The sequence below is a fragment of the Hemitrygon akajei genome, chromosome 6 (assembly GCF_048418815.1).
Source record: "Hemitrygon akajei chromosome 6, sHemAka1.3, whole genome shotgun sequence".
Classification (NCBI taxonomy): Eukaryota; Metazoa; Chordata; class Chondrichthyes; order Myliobatiformes; family Dasyatidae; genus Hemitrygon; species Hemitrygon akajei.
Genome location: NC_133129.1, coordinates 37,167,038 through 37,193,273, shown reverse-complemented (window position 1 = coordinate 37,193,273; position 26,236 = coordinate 37,167,038). Strand labels below are relative to the sequence as shown.

The following is a 26,236-nucleotide window of genomic DNA, read 5'->3' as shown; positions in this document are numbered from 1 at the left end:
GTGGCTAAAGTGAATGTAGGCCCCTTGGAGGATGAGAAGAGAGAATTGATTTTCTGTAATAAGCAAATGGAAGAGGCTTTGAATGACTATTTTGTGTCGGTCTTCATGGTGGAGGACACATCTAACATTCCAAAGAGAGATGTTATGGATGCAATGGGAGTTGAGGACCTCAGTACAGTAGTTATCACTAAAGAGGTAGTTCTTAGCAAACTTGTGGGCGTGAAGATAGATAAGTCCCCTAGCCCTGATGGAATGCATCCCAGGGTACTGAAAGAAATGGCTGAAGTTATAATAGAGGCTTTGGTGGTAATGTACCAAAATTCTCTAGATTCTGGGCAGGTCTTGGCGGATTGGAAGTGGCATATTTCACACTACTGTTCAAAACAGGATGTAGGCAAAAGGCAGGTAACTATAGGCCAGTTAATTTAACATCTGTAGTTGGGAAAATGCAGAAATAGCGAGGCATCTGGAAAAAAATGGATCCATCAGGCAGACACAGCATGGATTCCGCAATGGCAGGTCCTATTTGACAAACTTACTGGAGTTCTTTGACGAGTGCAGTAGGTAGAGGGGAATAGATGGACGTTATTTATTTGGATTTCCAGAAGGCGTTTGATAAAGTGCCGCATGAAAGATTTATCCATAAGATAAGGATGCATAGAGTTGGAGGTGATGTATTAGCATGGATAGAGGATTGGTTAACTAATAGAAAGCAGAGAGTTGGGATACATGGGTGTTATGCTGGTTTGCAATCAGTGGTCAGCGGTGTGCCGTGGGGGCCAGTGCAGGGCTCACATCTGTTCATGATATACATTAACGATCTGGAAGAGGGGACCAAGTGTTGTGTATCTAAGTTTGCTGATGATACTAAATTGAATGGAAAAGCAAATTGTGCAGAAGACACGGAGAGTCTGTAGAGAGATATGGATAGGTTAAGTGAGTGGGTAAGGATCTGGCAGATGGAGTACAATGTTGGTAAATGCGAGGCCATCCACTTCGGAAGGAAAAATGAAAGAGAAGATGGTACTTAAATGGTAAAAATATGCAGCATACTGCTATGCAGTGGGACTTTGGTGCCCTTGTGCATGAATGGAGGTTGGTTTGCAGGTGCAGCAGGCTATCAAGAAGGCAAATGGAATGCTAGCCTCCATTGCTAGAGGGATTGAATTTAAGAGTACGGAGGTTATGCTGCAACTGTACAGGGTACTGTTGAGGCCACACCTGGAGTACTGCAAGCAGTTCTGTTCTTCTTACTTAAGAAAGGATAAATTTGTTTTGGAGGCAGTGCAGAAGAGGTTCAGTAGGTTGATTCTAGAGTTGAGGGGGTTATAATTTGAGGAGAGATTGAGTCACCTGGGACTGTACTCGCTGGAATTCAGAAGAATGAGAGGACATATAAAATTATGAAAGGGATAGATAAGATAGAGGCAGGCAAGTTGTTTCCACTGGTAGGTGAGACTAGAATCAGTTGACATAACCTCAAGATTTGGGGGGGGGGGGGTAGATGTAGGATGATGGTGAGGAGGAACTGCTTTTCCCAATGAGTGGTGAATCTGTGGACTTCTCTGCCCAATGGAAAGTGGAGGCTACCTCAGTAAATATATTTAAGACAAGATTGGACAGATTTTTGCAGAGTAGGGGAATTAAGGGTTATAGGGAAAAGGCAGGAAGGTGGAGATGAGTCCATGGCCAGATCAGCCATGATCTTATTGAATGGCGGAGCAGGCTCAATGGGCCAGGATGGTTTACTCCTGCCCCTATTTCTTTCATGTTCTTACATGTTTTTATATATTCTCTGATATTAAAATGAATCATTGAGCCTTTGAACAGAGTAGACACAGACAACTTCAACATGGGCACTAGCCTCCCCACCACTGAGGACATGTTCAAAGGAGAAGTGGCTCAAGATGGCATCACCCATCATTAATTTCATTAATTTATTGAGATACATCATGGAGTAGGCACTTCTGACCCTTTGAGCCATGCTGCCCAGAAAACCCCAAATTTAATCCTAGCCTAATCTTGGACCTGGTATTCCCACAAGTCAGTGAGGACATTACATGGTTTCTAAAAAGATCTGCGAATGTCTTTGAAGCATTTCCCCCCCCCCCCCCCACCTCTCCTTCACAAACTCTGGATATTATATTAAGATTACACAATGTTTTAGAGATTTACTGATGGAAAGGTGTATATTCGCTATGGAATCAGTTATCAGGAGAGAGCTGGCAGCTTTAAATTCCTGGGCTTTAACATATTGGATGACCTGTCCCAGGCCCAGCACATAGATGCAACCATTAGGAAAGCACGTCAGCTTCTTTACTTTGTTAGGAGTTTAAGGAAGTTTAGTTTGTCACTGAACATGCTAACTAACTTATGCAGGTGTATTGTTGAAAGTACCCTAGCAATGCACACAAAGTGCCGGAGGAACTCAGCAGGACAGGCAGCATCTATAGAAAAAAGTACAGTCGGCGTTTCGGGCCGAGACCCTTCAGTAGGACTGAAGATATCCTGACTGGTTGCATCATGGTCTGGAATGTAAGAAGTTTTAGAGAGAATCAGAATCAGAATCAGGTTTATTATCACCAGCATGTGTCATGAAATTTGTTAACAGCAGCAGTTCAATGTAATACATAATATAAAAGGGAATAAATAAATAAATAAATAAACTAGTAAATCAATTACAGTTATGTGTATTGCATAGATTTTTAAAAATGTGCAAAAACAGACATATTGTATATTTTAAAAAGTGAGATAGTGTCGAAGGGTTCAATGTTCATTCAGGAATTGGATGGCAGAGGGGAAGAAGCTGTTCCTGAATCACTGAGTGTGTGCCTTCAGGTTTCTGTACCTCCTACCTGATGGTAATAATGAGAAGAGGGCATGCCCTGGGTGCTGGAGATCCTTAATAATGGATGCTGCCTTTCTGAGATACTGCTCCCTGAAGATGTCCTGGGTACTTTGTAGGCTAGTACTCAAGATGGAGCTGACTAGATTTACAACTCTCTGCATCTTCTTTTGGTCCTGTGCAGAGCCCCTTCATACCAGACAGTGATGCAGCCTGTCAGAATGCTCTCCACAGTACAACTATAGAAGATGTTAAGTGTATTTGTTGACATGCCAAATCTCTTCAAACTTGAAGTATATTTGCTGTCTTGCCTTCTTTATAACTACCTTGATAGGTTGGGACCAGGTTAGATCCTCAGAGATCTTGACACCCAGGAACTTGAAACTGCTCACTCTCTCTACTTCTGATCCTTCTATGATGATTGGTATGTGTTCCTTCGTCTTACCCTTCCTGAAGACAACAATCAGCTCTTTCATCTTACTGACGTTGAGTGCCAGGTTGTTACTGTGGCACCACTTCACTAGTTGGCATATCTCACTCCTGTACGCCCTCTCGTCACCACCTGAGATTCTACCAACAATGGTTGGACCGTTAGCAAATTTATAGATTTATAGAGTAGGGGAGTCCGCCCAATACCTCATGGGAATGTCCATCACTACCACTGGTGTACCTACAGGAGGCACTGCCTCAAGAAGGCAACATACAGCTTTAAAGATACCCACCACCCAGGCCGTGCCATCTGCTCTCCGTTACCATCAGTCAAGAGCAACGGAAGCCTAGTGTCCCACAGAACAGCAGGTTCAAGAACAACTACATCACTTCAACCATTCAGTTCATGAATCAACCAGCTAATCGCTAGTTTTATCAACTCTATACCCACTTTGTTCACTTTACACTCAAATGGACTTTCTTTTGTTTTGTTCTAATTGTATTTACTGTTTCAAAATTGTGCATAATTTATACTTAATTCATGTTTTTTGTGAATGGCGCTTATATGAGACATTATACCTATATGCTGCTGCAAAAGAATTTCTCGTGATCCTGTCCATATATGTACTTGAGCATACGACGATAGAATCAGCTTTTGATGTTTTTGACTTTTGACTTATCTTAGGGTCAAAAAGACTCCTGAAATGTGACTGAAATGAACAACCTGTCTAATAATTAATTATAAAAAAACATTTTTTTTCTCTTAGAATAATGCAAGGTAAAATTTAAGGGGTGGGGGAATAGCTCAAAAGCAGTAGTGTTAACTCAATACACAGTATTTCTTATTTCTCTGGTGTTTTTAAAATAATATATACAATGAAAATAACGAGACCTCATGGCCCACTCAGCTTGATAACATGCCTAGTGGTCATATTAACCAGATTTTGACTCCTGTGAAATTCAGTTTAGACTGAAGTTGTACTGAGTTCTCGTGGAGATATTTATATGATAATTAAGAGGCTTAGATAAAGTGGACAGCCAGAGAGTTTTTCCCAGGGCAAAAATGTCTATTACAAAGGAGCATAATTTTAAAGTGATTGGAGGAAAGTATAGGGGCGTATTCTGGAGTTAGGGTACAACTAATATTAACTTCAGCAATCAATCTTCAGACCTGAACATGGATTGTAGATTAAATTTAAAATGCTGCCCTGAACCATAGTTTCCTGGAGTTGTGGACACCAGTTGATTGAAAACCAAACAATGCTGATTACCATTCATTTTGTGTGTCTGGAATGTGGATGCAAAGAATGAGTTGTAAAAATTATATGTAATTCAAAGGAAGCATTGTAGTTACATCGTAATTATAGAATTGGTCTGTTATAAGCTTTGATCTTTAGCATACTGTATAAAATGTCATGTAATATTGGGCCAAACAGGCCTCTTCCTCCAAGAGTGTCTCACTTTGTTGAATAAAACACTTCTGTATCCACTAGCTTCAGTGTCTCTCCAGTGACTTTGTTCACATTACAACAGGGATGTCAGATGCAAGTTCTTAACACAGAGAGTGGTGGGTGTCTAGAGTGTCCTGTCAGTGGTGGCAGAGGCAGATACATTAGGGACATTAAAGAAACACTTAGATAGGCACATGGATGATAGAAAAATGGAGGGCTATGTAAGAGGGAAGGGTTAGATTGCTTTTAGAGTTGTTAAAAAGTTGGCACAACATTTTGGGCCAAAGAGCCATATTGTGCAATATTGTTTTATGTTCTATGTAAATGCCTCCATTCAAATTTGTTAATGATTGAGAAAAAACATTAGGTGGTAATTGGACTACTTTGCTTTCCCTGATATTTGTGAAAAGGACCTGCAATAGCTGGTAACTATTTCACACTATTAGTTAGATGTGAGTATTGCATCTTTACTGGGACAACTTACAACTAACTCTGGAGCACAGTTCCTAAGCACGATAACTTGCAAGTTATTGGTGCCCATTGCCCAATATATTCACCTGTTTAATGGAAACACACTGAATGAATCAAATTGTCTAAACACTGACATTTTTCCTGAAAATGAAGATACCATGAAGAGGCTGACAAGGATCATCCATTCAGTACTTTTGGTAGAATGTGGTTATGGCTCCTTCCCTTTCATCCTTGTGCTACAGTTCCACCTTCAGCTGCTTAATTGTTCATCTCCATTCATGTCTCACTGCAGTAGGACTGCAGAGTTCTGATGGCATGTAGGTTGAAGGATCACTTCACTCTGTCTAAAGCAGGCTGCTCCCACTATTTGTCATACGTGCAACCTTGCGAGTTTGCTTTACTAGGATGGGCTCTCGTTTGAGGTATGGCCCCACAACAATCCATATTCTTCACTGAACTGGTGTCGGACCCCAGCTCGCGAATAACAGTGGAATGAAGAATATGCTCAGGGTGTAAAGCTGTAAACCATGTGAAGTCAGCAGGGTAGTGTTAGCGGCTAGTGTAACACTATCACAGTGCCAGTGACCTGGCTTGAGTTCCACTATTGCCTGTGGGTTTCCGCCATCTGCTCTGGTTCCCTCCCACATTCCAACAACTTACAGGTTAGTAGGTTAATCAGTCAGACGGGTGTGATTAGGTGGAGTGGGCTCATTGGGACGGGAGGGTCTGTTACCGTGTTGTATCTCTAAATAAATAAAAATAAACAAAAATTGATGATACTCAGTTCTGCTACTCATGACTGCCAACTGGATTTGCGCCACTCGACCCATCCTGGATCTAGATTACTTATCAGGGTAATAGTGTCACACAGACAGTACTCAGTGTGAAGATCCCTACAACATCACAGAGTGGTCCGTTCTATCAATACAATTGTGTGTAGGTGCATCTATGATATGTTGTGAAGCCAAAATCAATTAGGCTTGTCTCTGGTACTGTTCTACACACAATGTGCCAACATCTGAACATCTTATACAGGCAACTTATTCATTTGACCCTAAAATAATTGATTCCATAGAGAACCTACACCTTACTGGCAATATTGAAGTATCTATGTTTGTTCTGGACTATGTGATCTTACCTGAATATCCATATTTTTTTCTGCACTGCCCCATGTTCTCCAACATACTAGGAAACTCTGGGAAGACAGGTAGTTCTATTCAAAGGTTCAAAGTTTCATTTTATTATCGAAGTACAGTATGTCAGCAGAATACAACTCTGAGATTCGTCTTCTCCTGATAGCCATGAAATATGGAAAAACCATGGATATCAATGAAAGAAGAGAAATCAATCCAGACATGAAATTGAAAAAGAAACGAAAATCCACAAACCCCTCCCTAACACAAAAACTTAACAGTCGCCCAACCAGAAAATGGCAATAGAACATTAAACCCAAAACACTCAACCCTCTCTCTTGTACAAAAAACTAACATATCACCCACACAAAAAAATAATGACAATAACATCAAAACCCCAACCCTCTCTCTCGTACGCAAGAAATTAACAGATCCCCACATGGAAAAACACCAACAAGAACATCAGACCCCTCCCTCACACAAAGACTAACATTTCACCCAGAAGGACATCAAACCCCCAACCTGCCAATCAGCAGCAAGAAAGAAAACTGAAGGAGACCATTACAAACTATGATCCACACCAAAAATCACATCAATCTCAGAATTTCAAAAAAAAAAATCCTCCATTAGCATCAAGGTGTACATGGTTTGTCAATGTATAACAAAAATAAGAAAATATAAAGCACTGGAAACTATCATCAAATCAAGCAGCATCTGAAGAGCAAAAAGGAAAATTAGCTTTTAATGTCAATAATCTTTAATCTGCTTTTATATCAGCTTTTCAGCATCGTTATAATTTCATTTCATGAAGTAGCTCTAGTTTGAGAAGACCAGGATTTATGGAAAGACTCTGTACAGCATTTCAGTAAACCAAAATTCTGTAAGTTCTGATAATTTTAGTGTCTTGATTTAGACTGTCCCGAAGAAGGTGATGGTTTCTTCAGAGTGCCGCTCAGTTACCAGAAAGAAGAAAACCAAAACAATCTTTTCATATGTCTGTTTCACCCATAAAATCTTACTGCTCAATTATTTTCAGAAACACCACCCCAATAGCTGAAATATGATTCTCATTGCCCGAAAAGCAATTTTTGTTTCATGAAATCTGGGACTTAGATTGCAAATATCTTCCATCACATACAAGTTATATACAGGTTTGCTGAGTGAGTGGCATGGAGGTTAGCATGGTGCTATTACAACTCAGGACATCAGAGTTTAGAGTTCAATTCCGACGCCGTTTGTAAGAAGTTTGTACGTCTTTCCCATGAACGCGTAGGTTTCCTCTAGGTGCTCTCGTTTCCTTCGACATTCCAGCGACATACCAGTTAGTAGGTTAATTTGTCAATGTAAATTGTCCTGTGATTAGGCTAAGGTTAAATAGCTGGGTTGTTGGGTGGTATGGCTTGTTGGGCCAGAAGGGCCTGTTCCATGCTGTATTGCTAAATAAAATAAAATAAAAATCAATTAAAAATAAGTAAAAGATTTTTCCAGAGTCCTGCAAGCACTAGAGTCCATTAAAATTTTGTTCCAATTATTAATTGCAAAGAAAGTAATTCTATGCTAGGAAAGTAATTAAATGACTAGCAACATTACTATTTACTATTGATATAGATGACTAAATGTAATTGAAATGGAAAATGGGTTAGAAAAAATAACTGGAGAAAGTTGTCAAGAGAGGAAGAAGCAACACTAACCTGGTAAGGGTACTTTGGCAAAAGAAGGATAATTGAACAGTGGATGTTTTAAAATCCATGGAGAGATGCTGATAAGATATTAACCCTACATGTCATTTAAGTCACCTGTACTGATAAAGCCAAAAAATAGATTTCAAACTTATGATATTTTCAACATGCGTAAAATGGGTGATTTTATTGGTTTAATTATTGGATTTTGAATTACTGTTTTTTGTTGTTATCTGAATACATACTAGGCTGCTAATAGACATTAGAATTTATGTCTTTTCACGTAGGTGACTGAAAATATGAGCATCACACATTTAAATCAAAGTATTTTCATTGAACAGCTCACTGAACAGTAAATTAGAAGTGATTTAATATGATATGGTCCAGTGAGAAAAATAATTTGCACCACTCCCTGCAGTTAGAACAACAAATTCTGGGAGTACAATCAATGCTCCTTTACGATCCCAACTAATGTCACACACACTGCAAAGGTTCAAGATGCCTCCTCACTGAAACATACTTCATTTAATGTTTATAATAACCTGGACCTTTGAATTAAATATACAGATCTGTTTGCATGTTGAAAGGATTAGCTACAATGGTTTGAGAATTTTAAAAATGCAGATTCTGAAGGATGAAATAAAAATAGGAAGTGCTGGAAATACTCAGCAGGTCTGGCAGCATCTGTGGAGAGAGAACCAAACTAATATTTCAGGTTAAAACACTCAAAGTGCTGGAGGAACTTAGCAGGTCAAACTTGTGTTTTTTCTCAAGCGACTCACACTTTGTAACATGGTCTCCTGGTGCTTTCAGTTTAAGCTTGTTAAGTTTCTTTTCATAGGCTTGGAGATTCCATGATACTTGTATTATTTAAGCAGATGCCTGATTAATGCTAATCATCGGGTCCTAGTTTTGAGAATGTTCCATCAAGCCAGTGATGTTCTGTCAAATATGAAATTCTTATGAATAAACTCTGGTTGCCGTCTCTACATTGGAGTCTGTCTTTCCTCTGCACTTGGGTTCTGACATTACTAGCACATATCATGACATTATCCAGTGACCATTTCCAGCATTTTCCATCTCTTAATTCCATCTACGAAGGTGATAAAAAAAGTCTTAAAATATTTTAGCTTTAACAAAAATGCATTCAAAGCTATCTGTTATTCATCTTCAAGAAATATTATCAATAAAGGCAATACCTGGAGGAGATCAGCTCCGGATAATTTCTAAGCATTGTTCTGGATAAAATTCCATTTGATTTATGATGAAATCTCAACCCAACATTCTGACAAAAGGCAGGTGTCAATTAGAGATGAAAATGTGATGAAATGGTGATACCACTGCAAGTAGATTTTGCCTGGCACCTTTGCTTGCACGTACAGTACTTGTGTATATAACAATAAACTCAACTTTGACTTTGAATATGTTCTCTCCAATTTCCATCTCACTCAGCACCATGTTGCCCTCATTTCACTTCACGTAAACTTGCTTAACTTACTGAGAGCTGAGTTATTAGATTTGATATACACAATAGCCACTTTATTAGGTACATCTGTATACCTCCTCATTAAAGCAAATTGCTAAGTAGCCAATCATGTGGCAGCAACGCACTGTGTAAAAGCATGTAGACATGGTCAAGAGGTTCAGACCTAACATCAGAAGGGTGACTCTGACTGTGGAATGATTTTTGGTGTCAGATGGGGTGGTTTGAGTATTTCTGACATGGTTGATCTACTGGGTTTTTCATGCACAACAGTCCCTAGAGTTTACAGAGCATGGTGCAAAAACAAAAATAAATATCCAGTGAGCAGCAGTTCCATCAGAAAAATGCCTTGTTAATGAGAGGTCAGAAGAGAATGGTTAGACTGGTTCAAATTGACAGGAAGGCAACATTAACTCAAATAACCACCCATTTCAACAGTGGTGTGCAGAAGAGCATCCCTGAATACACAACACATTGAATCTTGAAGTGGATGGGCTACAGCAGTAGAAGACCACGAACTTTACACTCAGTGGCCACTTTATGAGCTACAGGACGTATCTAATAATGTGACCCATTGTAGGTCCCAGTTCCATTGTTCACTGGATGTATTTAATTTATATCTCCAATTTTATTTTACTTTATGAATACAATTAATAGCATGTCCTTTCCAAATGTTACATGACCAATATACAGTTCTTTGAAAAAGTCTTCAGACACCACTACTATTTTTACATTTTACTGTCACTTTTTCTAAAATTAAAATACATTAAAGTAGAATTTTTGAATTAATCTACAAAAGATTGTGCATTATGTCAAATCAAAAGAAAAATTCCAAAACCTGTCATCAATTTACTATACATTAAAAATCAAAATTGTAAGGCTGAAAAGGTATTCATGCCCTTTGTAATTACTACACTAACTTTGCTTAGGTACAATCTACCAACTTACTCAATTTGTTGATCTGCAAATTGGAGGAATACCTGTTTTCAATGAATGCATAAGAATAAATACCCCATTTCTCTGTAAGGTCCAACAGTATGGTAGACTTTCAACAGACCAAACCAGAATGAAGACAATATAGCATTCAGGACAAGTCAGGGAAATTATAATATGAAGTACACATCTGGTGAAGGGTACAGGACCATCTTCAAGGCACCGAACATATCTGAGAGCTCAGTGCAGTCCATCATGAAAAAATGGAAAAAATATGAAACCACAGTCAGACCATCTAGGTCAAACCGTCCTTCTAAACTTAGTCACTGGAGAAGAATGGCACTTGTAGGAGAGGCTACTGTGACATCAACAGTCACTCTGACTGAGCTGCAGGAGTCAGTGGCTGTAACTGGAGATGAAGTTCTTGGTTCCACTATCGCCAAGGCCTTGCACAGAAAGAGTATTTATGGAAGAGTGGCAAGGAAGATGCCCTGGCTATGAGACTAAAGTGGAAATTTTTGGCCTCAATACTAAGTGGTACGTGTGGCGTAAATCTAATACCGTGCATCAGTCAGGTAACACCATCCCAACTATGAAGTACGGAGGAGGTAGCATCATGCTGTGGGGATGCTTATCTGCAGCAGGGATTGGAAACCATGCCTGGGTTGATGGGAAGATGTACGCTGCTAAATACAGAGAGATCCTGGATAAAAACCTGCTAGCCTTGGCCAGAAAGCTTGAACTGGTGAGGATGTTTGTCTTTCAGTAGGATAACAACTGAAAGCACACTGTCAGTGCAACCATGGAGCAGCTTCAAATGAAGACAATTGATGTCCTTGAGTGGCCCATTTGAAGTCCTGACCTGAACCAGCTCAAACATCTCTGGCAAGACCTCAAAACTGCTGTTCACTGCCACTCCCCAACCAACCTAGCACAGCTTGAACAACCTTGCAAGGAGAACTGGACAAATCTTGCTCTATCACATTGTGCAAAGTTAATAGAGATTTACTCAAAGACTACTGGCTGTAATTGTGTGAGAGTTGGTTCAACTAAGTACTGAGTAAAGGGGGATGAATACTTTTGAACTGCTGACATTTCAGTTTTAGAATTTTTATTTTTTCGTGCTTTACAATTTTCCCTGTTTGGGGGCTGTACTGTGAAGAAAGGAACACATGATTCACAAATAAAAAAGTCTCAGTTAAAATAATCAAGATCCCTGGTTGTAATGCTCATTTATGAGAACAAAGGGTTGGGGGCTGAATACTTTTACAAGGCACTGTATCACGTATTCAAGGTATGGTTGTGTTGGAAAGTGTGCGCGCAACAGATTCACTAGGATGTTACTTGGGGAGGAATATTTCAACCACGAAGAGAGACAGGGTTTATTTTTTTTTCTGAAGTGGAAAGGGTAAGTGGGGAAGGAGAAGTCTAACTGGGGTATACCAGAATATGAAAAGCATAATTCCTAATTTTCTCATGGGGTATATTGAGATTTATTTTTCATATCATTGATGTATCAGGCGTTGAGGAAGTTTTTTTTCCCCTCCAGAGATTGGTTGAAAACAGGGACTGCCTGAGCATGTGGCGGAGGCAGGTGTCCTGTCTTTCACGAAGGCACAGAAAGCTACCGGGAAGTGCGGGGAACCGGGTGAGTGTAGGTAGATGCTTATGGCGGTTCGTTCATCCTGAGCTGAAGACGTTGTTCTCTGCGTCCACCGTTGTGAAATGCTATCAATAATCGACTAAGTCTGCGCATTCTGCGGGATACGAGTTTCGTATTCGAGAGTTTCTTATTGAATAAGTAAACGCATTTAAACAAGTTGCATTTAGAACTTCAATGGAAAGTCGCAAGTCGAATTGTAGCCATCCAGCTGAGGGGCCGTACCAGGTGTGCTTGTGGCTTTGACCCTGTTATCACATTGCAAAACATAGCATTTAGTAATGAACGAACACATTTAGATTATGCCGAATGCAGATCTTGTGAGGTTTAAAAAGTTAGACCATACGACCATAAGACGTAGGAGCAGAATTAGGCCATTTGGCCCATCGAGTCTGTTCCGCCACTCCATCATGGCGGATTTATTATCCCGCTCATTCCCATACTCTTGCCTTCTCCCTGTAATATCTGACGCCCTTATTTATCAAGAACCTATCAACCTCCGCTTTAAATATACCCAATGACTTTGCCTCCACAGCCGTCTGTGGCAACGAATCCCACCGATTCAATTTAAATTCAGTTAAATTGGGGCGACGCGTTGTAAGAGAAGAGCTAAGTACACCACGAGAAGGACGCCGCTGCTTCGTTCGCTTCTCCGGTAGAATCGTGCGTATTACAATGACATTTCATTCCACATCATGTTTACTTGATGTATGTTACTTCAGTAGTTAACGGCCCGGATGGTAATAGAATGCTCGTTTTCACGAGTTTATCACGCTCTCGTCCGCAGTCGGTATCTTTAAATCTTCTGTTTTACACGGTTAGTGTGAGCGTTAGTTCACGGCTGTGCGCCTCTGGACGGACGCACACCAGCACAGCGCAGGTTCTGCGCCACGGCAGCGGGGAGGGGAAGGGACAACTGTACTTTTACCATTTATATAAGCTATTTAATTTCCAGAATGATGGAGGTCTGAAACAGTTTACTTTCCGTGCTTGAGATTACAGACGGAAGAAATCGTTCTATGAAGTGGGGAAAGTGCTGCTTAAACAGCATCCTCTCCTTGGGAGTGGAGCACTCCCTGAAAGGAAAAACGGGTAACGGCAATAAATACTTAAATTCCTATTCTGAACAGAGAGAATAATGATGGTCACAGCGTTTTATTTTTGTATTTTGGACGCTCAAACGTTTATATATAGAGACGATAAGGCAACGCAATAAATAACTCACAAGTGATAGAATTGGAAGAATAAAACTTGAGTTTTTAATTATTTTGCACTTTGTTATACATTGTAGAACGCGTACGTAGTTCTCTTTAATATAATGTGCATTAAAAAGAACTTTCTGATCCCCAAATTGAAACAAATGAGGATAGGATATATAGTTCCACCGAAACAGCGTAGGCTGAACGCCGGATCTTGGCTCTGAGTTCTGTCGTGGGAGGTTACCAGGCTCAAAGCTTCCTTGAGAAAGGGCAACATTCCCACCTACACCCGGGAACTTCTCGTCCATGGACCGCTTAGAGTGCCGGATAGTCGGGTTGCTATTGAGGTCGTGCACTGGCAGCACACGGAAGCCCTGCGTAAGCCCCACATAACGGCATCCTTCCGACAGTCTACAATTCCCACTCTGACTCCCAGAGCCCGAAATGGAAGCAACTCACCGCTGATCCCGAGGGACAGGAATGGACCATCCTAGTTATCAAAATTGGTATTAAGTAGAGCCTTTGCACACGTCAGTGATATCAGTTCGGAGAATAGAAAACCTAATCGATTTAATTTCATTTTTCCATGAGCAGGCGTGCGAACACTGATAATTCAACCTGAGATATTAGTAATATTCTGGCGCTGAATTAAGCGGCGCTGCTACTAATTTCTGGTATTCAGAGAATACTTGGTAACCCTTACTTGATGAATGGTTTATACCTTTACACCAATCCAGTGTATATTTATTGCTCTATAAATTTGTGTGCTGAGAGTTGTGAAGGCTAAATGCATTTGGGTGGGAATGTCCAATCAAATTAATATAGTGGCGATCAAGGCTTTGTACAGAGTGCAGGAAATTATGTTGCTGGCCTGGGTTTGAAATTGGTATGGTTGGGCTCGGAATAAAGGGGAGTCCCGGACTCCGAGCTGACCCATGCCAATGCACTGCTTGTGTTCTTGCCACCCCAGCCCCTTGCTGCAACAGGGACTCGTTTAAACGCGAGTTTGTAAACTCTGGAACAGGGTGAAGTTGATACGAATATTCCGTGTCGTGAGAGGAAATCGGCCCGAATATGGGATCGGAACATCGGCGAGATTTAGACTGCAGGAAGGCGAGAATTCGGGCGTATTTAGTGTCTTTGGTTTCCATGCGCTCCACCGTGGTTAAATAATGCACCAGGTTCTTCATACACTCGTGATAACCCGCGTGGAAATAATTCGCAAACTCTGCTAGCAGTTCGCCTGCATAAATAAAAAAAGCGTTCAGCTGTATATACAAAGATCTTCCAAACTATGTGAAATTAGAAAACTTTGGGTTAAACTTTTAACACGTGTTAGAAATAGCATGATTTTTAAAAAGTAACACGTCTCTCTAAAGTCGTGTGCGTATTGGAATATTAAACTATTCCGTTAGAATACCGTTGGAAACTTATTGATGATCTGGAATACGATCCGAAACGGTCTCACTGATTTACGGAGGAGGTGATCACTTATTTTTGGCGCTTCCATTATTTTTTTTAAATAGTAGCGAGCTGTTACCCCGTTAAATAATAGTGCCGATAGGTGCGTATTTGCTTATCAATATATTTGTACATACAAAACAAAAACACGGAATTTGGATAAAAAGTACTTCCAGTCAACCCAGGGTCATATTTTCCCGGTGTGGAGTCAGAAGTTCGGAAAACAGAAAAGGGAGAGTTATCTCTTCTTGGCTGAAAATTTCCCTGAAACCGCAGACAAATTCACGGGTGTTGCTAGCTGTTTTAGCAGTTATCGAGTCTAAGGCGTCCCTGCCTTATGCATGCGTAACGGCCACGCCGCTCTATGATTTTTGTTTTATTTCCTTCCAGTGAATAAACTGGAAAAGGTGTTAAAGCCAAGCGCTGCATTAGCATTGAAAAGATGCAGCGTTCTGTGAATGCGCGCGGGACTGTGAGAACCACAGCTCGGCGAGGAACGGGGCTCACATTTTAACTGAGCGCAAGTTGTTTTTAGCTAAAGTTTGCGCTCAAGAGTTGCGAGTATGAATGCTCCACCACAGGTTACCAAAGTTCAAGTGTTAACATGTGTTAGGCGTTGAAAGTGCTAAGAAAGGGTATTTCTCCCGCTACCTTTTTCTCTTCCTCTGGCGAAATCCGTCGAGTGCAGAGCCCTTAGATACTGAACTGTCATTTCCAAAATCTCCGCCTTTTCCAGCTTCCCCGTGCCCTGAAATAAGGTATAACAATAAGATAGCCATGGGTAGTAAATAACTGGTGCGCTGTGCAGACAATGTTGGACTTAAAAAGCTTGAAAGCAAAACTGTGAAGTACCTGTTTTGCCAATGCCATTGGTACAGTTTTGCCAAGTTCATTCAGACAGCGGTTGATCCGATCTCTGCGTCTTTTCTCGATCACTTTGTGGGACACGGGAGCCGTCTGTGAAGTTAAATAAAGGGGTGGTTACAGAAAGAAGAGTTATGGGAAAAGGAAGTCCCGAAGATATGTGTAGATTCCCACCGCGGGCAGAAATGCGGTGTACTCTAGTAGAAACTTAACTTTCTTTAAGAAGGTATGGAAAACACTGTCAGTAAACCTATTACAGGAAAACAAAATGCATGCAGAACTGTATTGCAAGTTTACAGTGTAAGGAAGTACTATTGGAAGAAGGCAGTGGGAAAGCACCATATAGAAATATGAAGGTTCCCTTACCTTGCGCTCTTTCGTTTTGGATGACATCTTCAGGCAAAGAGTTATACACTGGACAATTAAAATATTTTCACCGTTAGTAGCTAAACTTTTCTTCCCCGTGCTTTCTGCAGTAAAATAAAACTCGACTATGCTCCACCCTGGCTGAAAGTGGCTCCTTATAAAGCAGTCATTAAGGGGTCCAGTGCATTCATTGCCTAAATTATTCGACCGGATTAGAGAGCGGGGCATTGGGGAATATGTGGTTAAAGAGGTGGCAGGGATCTGGGGCTGAGGGACTATAGCCAGGGGTTAGCAGGGGGCAGTCCGGCTTTGTTAATCCACGTGGCTCTTCAAAAGACACGTGATCGTTTTTCGAATATCATTTGCATAGTAATAAAAAGGCGGGAAATGTGAACTAAGGCTGGTGTCTGCCCCGATCCATCAGGGCGCAGTGCGCACAAGAAAAGAAACAAAAAAAAGTTTCTTCCAACCCCCCTCTTCCCTTTCCCTCTCCCTTTCGAATTCGCCTGTTTACAAAACTAAAGCGAGCGATCCCAGTCCTCAAGCATGTCCGGAGTCATTAAAGTAATTAAGTAAGCCTTTAATAGGCTGTTCCGCCGAGTTCAAGGGAAGGGGAAGGCTCTCGTTTGTTCTCACACGACTTGGTGACACATCCATTTTATGGGAGATGGCAAGCTTTTGTTTCCACTCATTATTTATTGGAGACCTCGGCAGGTGTGGGACTGGGGCTGGCACACGAACATTGCTTGCTTCAAAACCAGCCCCAGCAGACTTTGGCACACGAGGCTACCCACCACTGGATTCGATTTGGTGGGCTCAATTTGTAGCCTATTATCCTATAAGAAAATGTCTATTGAAATGAATGAATAGTTTCGTTGGCCTAAATTTTAATAATGGGAGATCTTTAAGCATTGTGGAGGAAAGAGAGAGAAAGAAAAAAAATAAAAGGGAAAATGCAGCTGGTCTAAAAGTGCATTATTCACTGTCACCTGCAAGAGGGAGAGCCTGGAGATCCCTATTCATTTGCCTAATTTTGATCAATTTAACAAACTTTGGGAAAAATTACTCTGGCATTGTTCAAGAGGGCAAAGCTTGATGATCGAATTAGCAGCATGTTCTGATCCGGTAAATGTCATTAGAGAGAAAGAGACAATCGCCTTTAAAATGGTCCCTTTAAACGCGCCAAGTGGAGAAGCCAGGGCGCTAATATTCTAAAGACAGCGCTTTGATATGATAGGCTACTTTGCATCTCGCTTTTGCAATATTATCATAACAAAAATATTTTAACATGCGACTAAGTTAAATGGGAACAAAGCTGCTTTATTTTTACGGCGGCCTTTTAAGCAAAGTTTACTTGGCGATTGTTTAGTCTAGTGGCGTTAGTTTAACAGGCTCCCCTCCCCACGACTGGATGACATTTTTGCGCAGGGATATTTAAAAATAAATAGCAAAAGTACGTTTTCATATTTTGTAAAGAATAAACATATAAATTGTAAAATGTAAAAAGAGCATTGTTTTGTATCGCAAGCTGGCACAGAGTATCAACAAGTACTTTTTTTAGTGATAGGAGGCGAATATTTATGGTGCTCCGATTTAAAAATCACTTTTGTAAGTCACGTAAAACACACCAATTTTTAGCTTATTTCAGAATTATCCTAATAAACAAAAGTAAATCAAGTTATGGATACATAAAATGCAAGTAATCCAACAGACAAAAATACTAAAATATAGAAGTCTGTTTATAAAACATTTTTAAAAAGGTATCTATAAGTGTATGAGTTTTCTGAAACAGAAGAAACCGCTTTTGGACTTTTTTTAAAAAGAAAAGTTTCCCTTAACGTTCAAAATTATGAAGTACAGATGTATACATAATTCGAAATGCCCTGTGGAAAAAAAATGTGTACAATGTAGGTTGTTACTTGGAGGGAGCGGTGTCTACGACCTCTTGCCTTGCCACAATGTGGCCAGCATCACTTTGTCAGACAAATCGGTTTAGCTGAGAGTAGTGGCCTTGGCGATGAGCTTTCAATGGGAAATTGTTCTGTTTGAATTAATCTTCAAGTGAAAAAGACGCAAGGTCACTCAAGCAACTCCGTCTTTACAATTATATGGAAAGCATATTTAATGCACCAAATCTACGTATAAATCGTTTATATTTCTCTATACGTTAATGTAAATAACAGACTCAGTTAGGGACCAGTAAAAGGTGAATACACAGTTTAAGTTGTTCTTCCGTTTTGATGAAGATTCTACAGCGTTTTAAAAAAGAATTCCATGAATTGCTTTTACCTAAGGGTTTTTACTTTGTGAGGTACAGATTTGACTTTTCTCTTTTAGGCATCGTTTTAGACACAGTTTTGGAGATTTTGCGCATGACTGTACGATCTGCTCAATTAAACACCTGTATGTTTCATATGCTATTTAAATATATCTTGAAATCATATTTGAGGAAGTAATCTGTCACGAAGTTGCCAGCATCTTCCTTATGGCAAAGCGTTGTACGGCAGTGCAAGATCCTTAAAATGCAGACTTGAAGCGATGCTTTTTGTGCGGTGATCCTTGAAAGGTGAGTTTTATTTCCCGGATGATACAGGATAATGCTCCGAACAATTTCACTTCTCAAATGTTCGTGAAACTTTCGGGTTCGCTCCTATTTGCACACCTGGATCATTTTTAATGGTTGGAACTTTACCTTAACACAGTGACAGGAACCTGATTTATCACATAATTGCGACCACGAGAAAAAGGTAAGTTCGTCGTTCAAAAAATGGATTCATTCCTTTTTTTGGGGGGGGGGGGGGAATGTCAGCAGACAAGATTTAATAACTTTATTGGTGTCCACGCGAACGCGTTTCTTAGTCCATAGTTCATACGGCACCCAAAATGTGGGACGCCGAAATATCCCCCTTCTTCCACAGCTGAGCGCGATCGCATTATAGTGTAATACAGAGAGGGAGTAAATGCGGGATGTACTAGCGTAAGCACCATTGTTGTTCGTGATTTTATGCAACTCAAAATAAATAAAACGATTAATATTGTCTCGGCAGATTCTCCCATTTTCTTGGATCCCCCCTCCCCCCACTCTTTCTCCACTGCATTATCTCTACCCAGATGAAAATAAGCGCCCTAAAGCCGATGCCTTCATCCCTTTCCAGAAAGTATCTTTCTCCCATCCTCGAATTAAAACGTTGGGCAAGGAATCGGACCAATGGCTTGCCTGCACATGATTTCCAATTCTAGTTGGTCTAAGTATTGCCTCAAAGTAAATTCTCGCCCCTTCAAATTGGCAGATCAGCATGCCTGGAAGGGGTCTCAAAGTTACTAGCGTAGGAATGGCACAGTAAAAGTTTGCATTTACACAGCTCTGTGCAAGCTCTCAGACCTAACTATTTGACCCCCAACAATATTTTTACACTCCATGAAATACGTATGCCTCAGTGACCCGGAGAGTTATGCTGGCTGGAGTCGGGGCGTTATGCCTTGTCTCTTGGTAGGGTGACCCATGCCAAACGGGTCAAAGGGTAGGGACCGACTAAGAGTGGTCCTCCAGGTTCGGGTTCGGGGGTTCAGCTCAGGATTAACAACCCTGACTGGTAAAACAAAACAGTGAAGAATCCCTGTACATCTGAGTGCGATGGTATTCCTGAGTCTCCACCCGGGACTTGAAAACCAAGCTACTGATATGACGAAAGAAACCCTAAACACCGCCTTCATTGCTGCCCTAAACGCCGGCTGCGTAACGGGCTGTAGGAAGCACTTATGAGGTACATTAAGTGTTATAATGTAAGAATGAAGTCCCCTAACTGGTGTGCTTGAGACATTGGTGACATAAATGATTACAGGTCAGTTTAAATTTGGGATCAGAAAAACAATAATCAAGACTTTGGTTGGGATTTAAGTAGTGTTGTGGGTTTGTTCGTGACTCCAAAAGGACAGATTGGGTTATCAAGTAATGTTTCGATAAGCTAATAAAGCATTCCCTCTATGATGCATTGAAATATCAGACCAAGACGCCGCTGCTTTGGATCACGTCCTTCTGACTCGAAGGCAGTAATGCTAGCCATGGGAAATGGTTGACTCCAATCTATATGAGATTACTTTAGCTTATGAACCTCACAGCCTAAGTTCTGTGTAACAATTCACCCTCAGCCGAGTATCAAGGATCACCTTCATTTGCCAAATACATTTACATGTATATGTATATGAAAATATGTATATACATATTCCAATGAACACTTCTAAATTCATGGCTATTTTCCCTACTGTTCCATGTTTGAACCCATCCAAAGCACTGAATCAGGATTTCAGTACAATGGTATATAATATTCTACATGACTGTGACTATTGTAAACTATTCTATAATCTTTGATATGGTTAATGTTGTAACTACTCTTGCTTATTCTCCATCAATTAGTTTCACACTTATCTTGCTAATTTAGTTTGGGGCTTACCCCTCACAGCCTTTTCTTCCATTTCCATGGTGTTTTTTCTAGTTCCCTGAAGATTTATCCGCAGCCTCTCCTCTGAGGACAAGAAGTCATTGGTAATATATGGCAGCGTATTGCAGGCTGCTCACACAACTTCTAGAGGCTGTATGCCTCTTCCAAACTACTATTACTGCCTGTAATTTACCTTTAAGTCATTGTATTTACAGTGAATGTCTGCAAGAAAATGAATCTCAAGGTAGTATCTGGTGACACATACAGTATGTACTTTGACAATAAATTTACTTTGACTTTTTCTCATTTACATATCATTCCTTGATAATGCTGTCCAACATACACACACACAATCTTACTCTCTGTTTTGACATTTCTGCTCTTAATTTTTCACACTGCATATCCACTATTCCATGCTGAATGAGTAGAAGTATTCCACTCACTGAATCAGAACAAAATAGATCACATAGTTGGTGACTTCTTCCCTTGAAACCCATGGATTCATTATAACCAAAGAACCTTGATGGCACTTTAAGTCAAATAGTGAAAGTCAGAAGTAAAACTCAGGGAGCTGGAATCTGAAACCAAAACAGAACATGTTGGAAAATCTCAGGATGTCAGGTAGCACCCAGAAAGAGAAGCACTCAATATTTTGGTTCTGCAACTCTTCATCAGAACTGGGAAGGAGAGAATGCAAGCAAGTTTTCAATTGGATTTAAACTGTGGGAGGGGTGTATAGAACAAGGGAGTGTCTGTGATAGGATGAATCAAAATGGCTTAATAGGGAATGTTATCAGTATATTGAAAGACCATGTATGTAAATTAATTGTTAATGGCAAGTTGATGGAGTCTTACAGGGCACAGAGGATATTACTGGAGTGGTGGTTATGGTACCCCTTATGATGTTTTGAAGTGTCTGCTGTTGGTTATAAAGGCATTGGAATCACTGCTGTCTGGTAAACCTTGAACTTTGTGACAGGTTTAAGGTTTTGATCTTCAAATATTCTTTTCTTCAGAAGGTAAAAATGGTAAATGACCAAAAAAGAAGTGTACCCACACTTCGTGCATGCAAGTTTCACGCTGCCAAACTTCAGTGCTAAACTAATTATGGATTGGAAGAGGTTGGCTTTGCTAGTGTAACTTGCAAAGATGTGCTAAATCAGAATACAGACAAGGCTAGAAAGGTATTTATATTGGAAGTGATAAACAGTTTTTGAGAATAGATCAGCAAATGAAGGCTAGAAACATGCTGGTGTAGCAGTTAGTGCTCTGTCTCACAGCCCAGGCAATCCAGTTTCAATCTTGACCTTGGTTCTTGCCTGTGGGGAGATTACACATTGTCCAGGTGACTACATGTGTTTCAGCTGATGCTCCAGTTCCCTTCCAAATCCCAAAGACATGCTGATGGGTTGATTGTACCCTAGAAATTAAATACTGCCTGACCTGCTGTGATCTTCTCACATTTCATGCTTTTATTTCAGATTTTCAGCATCTGCACTATTCTAATGTTGGAATGAATACTTTAGCCTGGGTTTTATACTCAGGCTTCCAGTGTTCACCGTGATTGAGTAGTAACTTGGACAGCTGCTGTACTTGAATGTGTAGCATTTGAAGAAGATGGAAACTTGCTGTTTGATTCACCAGCTCATCTAGAATATGTACACCAGCTCTCTCTCTCTCATTACTACACCTGTTCCCTCTTTCAAATTTGGCATAAACAGAGTGAACATAAAAAAATGATGTTGTTGACTGGCCAAGAAATCTGGCTCAATATTGAATGTTGACGTGTTGGAGTGATACTTTGCTTCAATGCAGATAATCCTGGAAAATGCATTCATTGGGTACTCCTTATTAGATTGATACTTGTAAATTTAGCAGTGTTGAATGCTTCAACTGGTTAGATTTTTATGTCTACCAAACCTATTTGTGAGATGTCAGGTCTTGGAATAGTTAGGTTTCCACAAACAAGAGTTTATAAAAGCAGATCTCTATCCAGTTGGCCAGGAGAATAGATTGAGGGGGGAAAAAGCACCACAATTTCAACCACAGTCAGTTACCCTCTACTGTCAGTATTTCATTCCTACAGATACCAAAAGCCATGGATGAACCAGGAGGTACTTTGTCTGCTGAAGGCTAGATCTGTGGCATTCAAGTCTGACAACCCAGGCCTGTACCAGAAAACCAGGTATGATTTGTGGAGGGCTATTTCAAGGGCGAAAAGACAATTTTGAACAAGGTTGGAGACAATATCAGATGCACAGCAACTCTGGCAGGATTTGCAAGACATTACTTCCTCCAAAGCAAAACCCAATAGTATGAATGACAGCGATGCTTCACTACCAGATGAACTCAGCGCCTTCTATGCACAGTTTGAGAAGGAGGACACAACTACAGCTGTGAAGATCTCTGCTGCACCAGTGATCTCTGTCTCAGAGGCCAATATTAGGCTGTCTTTAAAGAGAGTGAACCCTTGCAGGACAGTAGGTCCCAATGGAGTACCTGGTAAGGCTCTGCAAACCTGTGCCAACCAACTGGCAGGAGTATTCAAGGACATTTTCAACCTCTCACTTCTATGGGTGGAAGTTCCCACTTGCTTCAAAAAGGCAATAGTTATACCAGTGCCTACGAAGAATAATGTGGGCTCCCTTATTGACTATCGCCTGGTAGCACTGACATCAACAGTGAGGAAATGCTTTGAGAGGTTGGTTATGACTAGACTGAACTCCTGCCTCAGCAAGGACCTGGACCCATTGCAATTTGCCTATTGCCACAATAGGTCAATGGCAGATGCAATCTCAATGGCTCTTCACACAGCTTTAGACCACCTGGACAACACAAACACCTATGTCAGGATGCTGTTCGACTATAGCTCAGCATTTAGTACCATCATTCCCACAATTCTGATTGAGAAGTTGCAGAACCTGGGCCTCTGTACCTCCCTTTGCAATTGGATCCTTGACTTCCTAACCGGAAGACCACAGTCTGTGTAGATTGGTGATAACATCTCCTCCTCGCTGATGATCAACACTGGTGCACCCCAGGGGTGTGTGCTTAGCCCACTGCTCTACTCTCTGTATACACATGACTATGTGGCTAGGCACAGCTCAAATATCATCTACAAATTTGCTGATGATACAACCATTGTTGGAAGAATCTCAGGCGGTGAAGAGAGGGCATAAAGGAGTGAGATATGCCAATTAGTGCAACAACCTGGCACTCAATGTCAGTAAGACAAAAGAGCTGATTGTGGACTTCAGGAAGGGTAAGACGAAAGAGTACATTCAAATCCTCATAGAGGGATCAGAAGTGGAGAGAGTGAGCAGCTTCAATTTCCTCAATGTCAAGATCTCTGAGGATCTAACCTGGTCCCAACGTATTGATGTGGTCATAAAGAAGGCATGACAGTGGCTATACTTTATTAAGAGTCTGAAGAGATTTGGCATGTCAACAAATACTGTATACTCAACATCTATAATTGTACTGTGGAGAGCATTCTGACAGGCTGCATCACTGTCTGGTATGGAGGGGCATTTCACAGGACCGAAGGAAGATACAAAAGGTTGTAAATCTTTAGGGAGCAGTGTCTCAGAAAGGCAGCGTACATTATTAAGGACCTCCAGCACCCAGGGCATGCCCTTTTCTCACTGTTACCATCAGGTAGGAGATACAGAAGCCTGAAGGCACACACTCAGTGATTCAGGAACAGCTTCTTCCCCTCTGCCATCCAATTCCTAAGTCGACATTGAAACTTTGGATGCTATCTCACTATTTTTAATATACAGTATTTCTGTTTTTGCACATTTAAAAAAATCTATTCAATATACGTAATTGATTTACTTGTTTATTATTATGTTTTATTTTATTTATTATTATTTTTTTCTCCCTCTCTGCTAGATTATGCATTGCACTGAACTGCTGCTGCTAAGTTAACAAATTTCATCTCATATGCCGGTGATAATAAATCTGATTCTGATCAGTTCCACACTCCGATCGTGACCAAACAAATGATAGAATTTTCAAGATTCAAGTTTATTTATCACCTACACGTCAAAGCATGCAGTGAAAGACACCATTTCCATTGGCAACCAGCAAGGCTGAGGGGTGTGCTGGGGCAGCCTGCAAGTGTCGACGCGCCGTCTGGTGCCAACGCAGCATGCCCACAATGCTCAGCACAACAAAACAGAACACAATAAACAACAAAACAACAAGAAAAACAAGCTATTCCTCCTTCCCATCCAAGCACATTATCAGTTAACTCCAGGGCTAGACCAAGGAACACGAGCTCAAGGATGTTTCAGCACGTTAAGCCATCCTTCCTTAAGTTTGCTCCTTCTGGTCAATAGTTTAGATTCCAGACAAAGTTTATGCTTTATCATTTTTGGGAAGTGCCTTGTACAAATTAGCTCACTTGTTTGTGAAGTTTTATTGCATAATGTATTATGATGTGAATTATGTATGGTCTAATGGTGTGAATTAAATGGTCAAATCAAATGATTAAACCCACTATTTGTTTATGGCAAGTGGGCAGTGCCCAAAAGGCTGCACTTATTGTTTGCACTTTAAAAAAAATTAATTTCAGGATCAGGGTGTTGTTAGTAAAGCTAGAATTTATTGCTCAGTGCTAATTGCTCATGAGAAGTTGCTGGTGAATCACCTTTGCAATGTGCTGCAGTTTACAAGATGGTGAGAGGCATGGATTGATTGGAGGGAAGTACAGGGAGGATGTCAGGGGAAGTGGTGGGTGCATGGAACACACTTCTGGGGTGGAGGTAGAGGCAGATACATTAGATCCACTTAAGATACTTTTAGATGGGCACATGGATGATAGAAAAGTGGACGGTTATGTAGGAGGGAAGGGTTAGATTGATCTTAGAGTAGGTTAAAGAGTCAGCACAGCATCTTGGTTGAAGGGCCTTACTGTGCTGTAATGATCTATGGTCCATGTTCAATGTTCCACTGAATGAAGATACTCATACAATGGATTGGAAGCACCTTGATTTAGGCCCCGTGACAACCCAGGATTTGCAGTATGAGGATGCTGGACAGCTAGATGGGGTGCTGCAGTAGGTGGTATTTCCATGCTTCTTTTGCCCTTGTCCTTCGTAACAACAAATTTCACATCATGTATGTCAGTGTTAATTTGATTCTGATGACAGGTGGCTGAAGCAGAGGAGGGGACGTTGGTTGGATGTCAATATTAGGTATGGATTGTGAAAATCAGAATTCCAGTGAAGGATCTCTGATCTCAAACATCGACAGTGTTTCTCTTCCTGCAGATGTGACCTGACCAACTGAAAATTTCCATTGACTTTTTTTTCTTTTGCTTTAGGTATACATTCTTACTGAGGTAGATCATGTTAGATGAATAGTGCGTGTGTAGTGCGGCAAATGTTGTATGATAGGATTTGTTAGTGTATTCTCACCTTGCCCATGAGCATGACATGAACATAGAATTTTCCACTCTCAGGAAAACTGCACCCTCATTGTTTCTTGTTATCCTGTTTATGTCTACATCCTGTTTCTGTTCCCTTCTCACCTCACTTCTATAAAATGCCCTCCTAATGCTCATTATCTGCTTTAACCCATCTCCATATAGTCAGAGTCATAAAGATGTACAGCAACCTAAACAACCCTTTGGCCTACCGTGTCTATGCCTTGTACACCAATCCTGTTGTGACTTGCCTAGTTAAAAGTCTCTTTAAATTCCTGTTAAACATTGTAATTGTATCTACTTCTACCACCTCTGTCAATGAGGCCCAGATATCAACCATTCTCTGTGTGAACAAACATTCAAACAAGCATTTGTTGAACGCCTATGAGATG

At 40.7% G+C, this 26,236-nt stretch overlaps 1 protein-coding gene across 1 annotated transcript; it reads right to left on the bottom strand.

Annotated features, from left to right (window-relative positions):
• Window positions 1–13,372: 13,372 nt before the first annotated feature.
• helt (helt bHLH transcription factor) lies at window positions 13,373–16,054 on the bottom strand. The gene is made up of 4 exons (XM_073047663.1): window positions 15,975–16,054; window positions 15,597–15,701; window positions 15,396–15,492; window positions 13,373–14,526 (listed from the first exon to the last, which is right to left on the bottom strand). Exons 1-4 carry the CDS (start codon window positions 15,999–16,001, stop codon window positions 14,036–14,038), a joined length of 720 nt encoding a protein of 239 aa, XP_072903764.1. The 5' UTR covers window positions 16,002–16,054; the 3' UTR covers window positions 13,373–14,035.
• Window positions 16,055–26,236: the final 10,182 nt, after the last annotated feature.